Source organism: Mangifera indica, unplaced genomic scaffold (genome assembly GCF_011075055.1).
Source record: "Mangifera indica cultivar Alphonso unplaced genomic scaffold, CATAS_Mindica_2.1 Un_0068, whole genome shotgun sequence".
Taxonomy (NCBI): domain Eukaryota; kingdom Viridiplantae; phylum Streptophyta; class Magnoliopsida; order Sapindales; family Anacardiaceae; genus Mangifera; species Mangifera indica.
The window spans coordinates 70,337-78,525 of NW_025401160.1; the positions used below are offsets into that span (position 1 = coordinate 70,337).

The 8,189-nt window shown below is 34.7% G+C and overlaps 1 protein-coding gene across 1 annotated transcript; it reads left to right on the plus strand.

Moving 5' to 3' along the window:
* Positions 1 to 5,326: 5,326 nt before the first annotated feature.
* LOC123207277 (putative disease resistance protein RGA3) lies at positions 5,327 to 7,933 on the plus strand. The gene is made up of 3 exons (XM_044624630.1): positions 5,327 to 6,613; positions 6,701 to 6,925; positions 7,283 to 7,933. The coding sequence occupies exons 1-3, from the start codon at positions 5,327 to 5,329 to the stop codon at positions 7,931 to 7,933; spliced, it is 2,163 nt and encodes a 720-aa protein (XP_044480565.1).
* Positions 7,934 to 8,189: the final 256 nt, after the last annotated feature.

An 8,189-nucleotide genomic window follows, 5' to 3' on the forward strand; every position in this document is an offset into this window, starting at 1 on the left:
ATTATTTCAATTTGATAGGAAGTGATTGTTTACTCATATAAAAATAAAAGGAATTAGGAATATTATCTCATATTTATTGCGGATTTCAACTGTCAAGTGAAAATCTGTGTCTTTCAGTGATGAACCCTGTATCCGCATTCTAACTTGACTTGGAGGTATATGATGCATCTTGTAGCCATCTTTGTATGTTGTCACTAGGTAACCACTTCTTAAGTATTGATTTTATGAGTTTGGATAAGGGGAAGTTTTAACATTACATGTTTCACTGGTCTATCAATGTCAGGCTAACATATTCGAAGTTCAAAGAGTTGAAGAGTCCATGAAATTGTTCTCGACAAATGAAAAAGGAAACTACTTCCTACAGCTAGCCATCTCCTTGCCTGATATCATCTTGCTGTTAAACAAACATCAAAACATGTATTTTGATGTGTAGAATATAGACAGAATATATGAGTGACCAACAAACAGAGTGCTCAGTATTTTTAATTTTTTTTCAGGCACAGTCCCATTTTATTAAAAAAGACTTTGACTTAGTGTTACATCACCATTAAAGCTGAGTTATTATCTTCCAGGTTTGAGTTTTTGTCAAAAGAATTCCTAATCCTTTATCTATATTGACCAATGATTTACATATAAACATACCTCTTATTAACTCATTTCACTCCATTTTTCTTATATGTTAGTGAAACAGATTGCTTTGTTTTTGTTTCAACAACCAATTTATATTGAACTTCCCCTTTCAATTTTGATACTATTGGGGATAGTTTTTTCAGTATGAGTATTTGTCACATTATTGACTCAGCATTCTCTTCTTCTGTGAGTTATTATTGGAGTTATAGCACACACAGGTAAGCCTAAGGGTTTTTCAATCTTTTTCTTAGTTTTAAATTTGGTAATTAATGATTTTCAAGGGTACACGTCCGTGTATAGAGACATATACAACCATGTATGGCCAGCAAAAAGTCAAATTAGTGGATCAGATTGTGATCGCAGCGAAATAGGAAGTTGTCTTAGTTATGTAACTAGACACACAACTGTGTATAGCTTATACATGCTCGTGTATTATGTTTTGGAGATTTAAAAAAACATGATAACACTAACTTTCTTCCATTATCTTTTATACCCGCAAAAAGCAGAGAGTGTGAGAGAGAAAAGGTGTGTTTTCATCACCTGTGGAGTCGCCAACGATCAACGGAATCACCATAGTCGTGTAAGAGAAGCGTTTTTGCCGAAATCCAAATAAGTGGAATGGCTTCCCTTATTTGATCTTGAAATCTTTGAAGTTTCTCTGTTATACAATGATCTAGAGTTGTTTAGACATGAATGTGATGACTCATATGATGTACTTGATTTCATGTGCGATTATGATGAGCCATATGGATGCCTAGTCTCTTGAATATATAAATATTATGTGTTTTGGCTTGACAGTTCAATAATGTCATTAATGTGATATGTATATTAGTTATAAGACATGATTTTTAGTAAATAAACTGCTTAAGGGACTTAAAAATTCCTTGTATTGGCCTATATGTGTGTTGAATGGCCTTATGCATGATTGGAACAACATAGAAACCTTAGGGTGCGATTTCCATATTGTGATACACGGTCGTGTATGGTCCCATACAAGCCCGTGATTGGACACTTGTTTGTACACGAAAGTAAATTTTTATCACACTTGTTTGATTAGCTTTTTCATTTCATTGAACTGTAACATTTGTTTCTGTTTGAGAAATAGTTTTATATTGAAATTTCAGCCACTTTTCTTATACATTGCAGACGAGAAGAGTAAATTGAGCTATTATTTAAGTATAAATCTAATTTAATAAAAAGACATACCAATCAACACTAATGTCTCAATTGGTTGCAATTTTTGTAGGATGAAGCTGGGAAACTTCTGCAACAGGTTCCCTTCCTAACATCGTGCTGCTGGCCTTCTGATTCTACCTTATTTTTTCTTGCATGCTTGTCCAGCGAATTTCTTCTGGGAACCATATTTCTGCAACTGGACAGCCTCTGCTCAACCTTTCCCCTTCAGAACTGGTTGCAATTTTTGTAGGATGGAGAAGACTTGTTGCGCAGGAAGGTCTGCAGGATTTCTCCCATCACTGGAGACTACCACAATTTCAGTTTCTGCACTCCCTTACAATTTCCAGGTTCTGTCATCGCCAGCTGTGACTTTCTGGGCAGGATTTCAAGCTTAGCTACAGGACATTGCTGCAACCTTCTGCAATCTGTGACGGGTTGCTCTGGCTGGGATCTCTGTTCAGTTGCACCCAGAATAAATATTGTTCTCAGCAGTTGCAGACTCGCTCATTCAAGTGACATACTGGCCTGGTTATGTTAAGTTGCTGCCACAACTGGATTCACTTATCCTTGTCAGCCACAGGTGGCACCCTCTACAAGCTTAAGCCTTCAAGATGCTATCTTCCAAACATGCTGCTGCCTAAGATCATTCCCAGTACCTATAATCTGCTCGGCCTGGTTTCATTCCCAAAAGCCCTGAGCAATGTCAATTGCCATGATATCAGACTGATGCCTGTTTCGTTTGCTATTCACCAGGGTGTAGTTCAGAGTTTGTCTAGTACTAGATTTCGACTGGCATACCATTTACAAGTTATATTTTTGGTATTTGTGAGGCTGTTAGCTCTTGTTGAACCCTCTTTTTGATCTCTATCTTAATAGGAACTCTGATAGACATTCTAGAGGAGTTAAACTCTTTCTGTATAGCTTTATTTTTGTTGATTTGCCAATCTTTAGTTTGTTTTTGCTATCTCTTGAGAAGGATAAGCCTACGTTGTTCCTATATCTTTTATGACCCATTGTTTTTGTGTTAATATATACTTTAATTACCGAAAAAAAAAAACACTAATGTCTTAATTCTTCAGTATATATTTTTAAGCTTTTTTTTTTAACTTTTCCAAGTGCAAAGTTGTTAAATCTAACTGTATTGCCGAATTTTCCCTGTGTTAGATGCAATTCAACAAAATTTCATCTTTCTATGTGTTTTTTTAACCCGAAATGTCTATTCAAACATCAAAGTAACACCAAGTCTTATGGTTTCCTTTATGAACTTCATTTGCCCAACACATCATCATGTCTAATAACCCACTTGCTAAATTGCCCATCACTACAAAACCACACCAACCTATCCCTGGGCCTGTCAATCTGTCCTGAAGGGTTCAAGCCAAACTCAAATTTTGTCACGCTCGAGCTTCATGCAAGGCCACTTGAATTTCATTGGTTCTGTATAAGCCTAGTTCATTTAAATATTTTGAGCTTTTGGCAAAATGTTAAGTTTGCTCCAAGCTTGAAATCAAGGGCAAGGATCAACAAGGGTAGGATCCCGAACTTTTAATAACGTTGTTAGGACGTGTTCAAACATCACTTTGTAAGAATTTAATTCTATTAAATTTACGCCAATTTGCTGCTCAAGAGAAATTTCTCAGTCAACCCATACTAAAAAATCTTCGAAATAGCAACTGTTTTGGAACTTAATATTTCTAACTTTTAAAGAGTAGCAATAAAAATGAAATAATTTCAAGAAAAAACACTTATTTTGCTCCGTAACAAAGCTTGCCCACCAACCCTCAAGTCACCACACCACAAAGGGGTAAATAGACATTTGATGTCGTATCAAAGACATCATTGTTCATTCTAAACTAAGATTAAACATATTATAGAGCAGGGGTAAAAAAGGAGTATGTGATGAAAGAGTCATCGAAGAGCTAAAGAGTGGTCGGTGGCTAACAGTGGGACTAGAATGTTGGGGATGGAGAGGAGCAGGGAGGTGTTTGTTCAAGCAAAGGCTCTTATTATTGAAAGGCAAGAGTCAGGAAGGCGAATTGAATGGAATTTTGCAGAGGCTGCAATAGTAGCAATATGTTTTGGTAGCCACAAACAAAATTGAACACGAAATATATAGTTAAAAGAATTGAAGATGAAGAGCGGAGAAATGTTGCCCGTTTGTTTAAATTATAAGCAACATGATGTGGTTTATCAATGGAGTACTTAGTTTAAAAGTTATAACGACTATGCAATTAGAACTATGAGGAGAGAGATACTGTAATGATTTGCTGGCTTGGTGAGTTGGCTTATGGTGTAAAAAACATAATGATGAAATGAAAAATTCATATTGCATGTTATCCAAAAATTCTTGAATCTTCTTCCTAAATTCTCTTTGTAATTCTTTCTTATTACTCTTCTCTGTATTGTTATTTTTCCTTTCTGAAACCCTTTTTCTTCAACAAGTCCACATCATGGGTATCAGATCTCGAGGTTCTAAATCATAGCTAAGGAAATGTAGCATGAACTACTATAGATGGTCTCACATATGGTTTCAGAGCCTTAAAAAGTTGGCAACAAAAGGGATAATTAATAAATAAAAAAAAGGGATAGATGATAAAAACCCTCTCAAAAAAATAGGAGTGCTAAAAAGCTAACTAAAATTAGATAAATTTTCGTCGATTAAGTTTGAATAAATCATTTTCTTGTTTATTTATCAAAATTATTTGTGAATGTTATTTTACCTAAATATTGAATTGGACAAAGAAGCATCAGTCCAAGGCATTGAACAGTTTCATCTGTCATAAAGAATCATTTTATTGGGGGTTCCAGAATTTAGAAGCTATAGTTAATTTTTAATTTATTTTATTGTAATTTTAATTTAAATTTTTTTGATAATTTTATAAAAACAGTTAACATATTTTTTAAATTGATTTAACATTCGGGTGAGAAAATAGATTTTTTTTTTTTCAAATTTAAAGAGTTTTATTATTTCACTGAATCTTGGTGGAGAACATAGAATATTCATAATTTATAAGAAAATTCAATTGATTATGAAAATGAAAATTTGAGCAATTCTGTCAATTGTGAAAATAAGACCCTAACCCTCATTCCTTTCTTGTTATTTGATGTCGGAATCTTGTTTAGGATTTATATTTGAACAACACATAGAAATCAATCCGAAACCTCCTGTTCACTTTTGCTTTCAGGAATCGGCCTTTCTTAATTTTCTGCTGTTACTTGCTTTACACTCATTCTTCAGAATCTTGCTTTATGAAATACGAAGTAAAGCAAGACAAATTGTGAAAGAGGCAGAAATGATTTTGCTTTAAAGGAACTTCTGGTAAACGAAAGGAAGGACAATTGGAATAGCTAGGAATAAGCTTTATGTATACCTAAACCAGCATGAAAGCGAGGTTTCACTTTGCCCAAAAGCTAAAATATTCCTCATCTTTCATGCATTATAAGCATTTGAAACAAAGGCCGGTAGCATTTTCACAAACACAAACACATTCGATAACTTTACCTTTCATCATTCAATACCATGGCTGAAGCAATTGTTTCTTTTGTCTTGAAGCAACTGGGTTCAGTTCCTTCTGAGCAGGCTTCTGGCTACATCACAAAACAAGTGAGCCTTGTTGGGGATGTTGACGAAGAAGTAGAGAAGCTTACGCACAACCTTGAAGCCATTCAAGCTGTGTTATTTGATGCAGAGCAAAAACAAATGAAGACTGCAGCTGTGAGACTATGGTTACATCGTCTCAAAGACGTATGCTATGACGTGGAAGATGTGCTGGATGAGTGGAATACTGCAATCTTGAAATTGCGAATTGAGGGAGGTCACGATCATAATGCTATTGCTCCGAAGAAGAAGGTGTGTTGCTTCTTTCCATTTCGTTGTTTTGGTTTCAAAGAAGTTGTTTTACGTCGCGACATTGCAATTAGGATAACTGATATAAATAAAAAGCTAGATCCTATAGCCAAAGAGAAAAATGATTATAATCTTAATGTGATTAAGGCTATTGAGAGATTTGATAATCAACAAATGCAAACTACTTCTTTTATTGATGTCTCTGATATAATTGGTAGAGAAAATTTGAAGAATGATTTAGTAAACAAGTTATTGTGTGAGGATCGTGAAAAAAACCTCCATATCATCTCGCTTGTAGGGATGGGGGGAATAGGAAAAACAACTCTTGCCCAATTTGCCTACAATAACAATGAGGTGGAGAACAATTTTGATAAAAGAATCTGGGTGTGTGTATCAGAGCCTTTCGATGAGATTAGGATTGCCAAAGCAATAATTCAATCTCTCGAGAATTATACTTCTAATGTAGTAGAATTAGAATATCTTCTTCATTGTATTCGTGACTCTGTTAAGACTAAAAAATTTTTGCTTATTTTGGATGATGTGTGGACTGAAAATGACAAGAAATGGGAACCATTCTATAATTGTCTAAAGAATGGTCTTCATGAGAGTAAAATTTTAATTACCACACGTAAAGAGTCAGTTGCACGTATAATGAAATCAAATGATATCATAAATGTTGGTGAATTGTCTAATGAGGAGAATTGGTTATTTTTTGAAAAGCTAGCACTTTCTGAAAGACTTCCTGAAGAGTATAAAAATTTAGAAGAAATTGGTAGGAAAATAGTTAGAAAGTGCAAGGGGTTACCTCTTGCTGTAAAAACTATTGGGAGTCTCTTGCAGTTTAAAAAATCTAAAGAGCAGTGGCAACATGTGTTAGATAGTGAAATGTGGAAGTTTGAAGATACTGAAAAAGGTCTTTTAACCCCTTTGATGTTGAGTTATAATGATTTACCTCCAATGGTAAAACGGTGTTTTATATGTTGTTCCATATATCCAAAAGACTATATTATCGATAAAGGTATATTAATTGATTTATGGATGACTCAGGGTTATCTTAGAGAAGAAAAAGATGATGAGAATGAGGATATAATTGGTGAAGAGTATTTTGACTATTTAGTGGCAAGATCTCTCTTACAAAAGCATAAATCATTTTCTGGTTCGTACATGCATGATATAGTACACGACTTTGCACAATTTTTGGGTGATAAAGAGTGCTTATCAATAGAAGTGTATGGCGACGAAGACCCACTTAAGAACTCTCCTAAGGACAAAGTTCGTCATTTAAGAATACATTTTATTAAAGATAGGGCTTCATTTCCTGAATCTACTTTTAGATTAAAATGGCTACGTAGTCTCTTACTTACATATTCTTCTTGTGGCACTAACTGCTTGAATAGTGATGTTTTAGTGAGATTATTTAATGAATTGATATGTTTACGATTATTACGATTGGATGGTATATTGGATGATATTGAAGAGATTCCAAAGGAGATAGGAAAATTGATACATTTAAGACATCTTGAATTGTCTAGCTATAATTTTCTCAAAATAATAAAATTGCCTGAAAGTTTGTGTGAATTATTTAATTTACACACTGTTAGCGTGAATTCCCTCATAACATTACCTCAGGGGATTGGAAAATTAGTAAATTTGAGGCGTTTGGAATATAATGATTTTCGGGGTACACTACTTTACACGCCAAAAGGGGTAGAGAAATTGACAGGTCTTCGAAGGTTAAGTTCATTTGTCATACGGGGTGGTGGTGATCATGATAACAAAGCATGTAGTTTTGAAGGACTGAAAAATTTGAATCGTCTTGAAGGGGGGCTTATAGTAAGAGGATTGGGAAATGTAACAGATGTCAGCAATGGGAAACTGGCAGAAGTTTTTAAGAACAAGGAAAAACTCCGGTGGTTGGATTTAAAGTTTGATAAACGTGGAGAAGTGGAGAGACTAGATGAGGATGATGAACTAATACTTGAAACCTCACAACCACCACCAAATTTAGAGACTCTAAGTATATACTACTACAAAGGCAACACATTCCCTGCCGCTTGGCCGACTTTAACCAAACTGAAGGAGTTAAGACTTAAGGATTGCCCCAAGTTAAAGGCACTGCCAGACAGCCTTCTGCAGAGGACAACACTCCAGGAATTGTCTATTAGTGGATGTCCTTTTCTATGTGAACGATACAACAAGGAAACAGGAGAGGACTGGCCCAAGATCTCTCACATCCCTTATATCAGCATCAATCTTCAGTTTGTACGAAGTGGGCAATGACCATCACCCCAGAACCACAGGTAATAAGTAATTAGACTCTGTTTTCATTGCATTTTAATTATAATCTTAAGAAAAACATTGTTTGTGTCAAATTATTAGTTATGTTACTGTCTGGTGTCTTTTTTATTATTTCAAGTATAATAATTAATCACTTCAACTTATTATTATTTTTTTTCAATTAAGGATAAGTTCCTTAAGTTTTCTGGGTATGTGTGTTTCTATTTTTACTGCCCTGAAGAAGTTTCCAGTCTGGTTT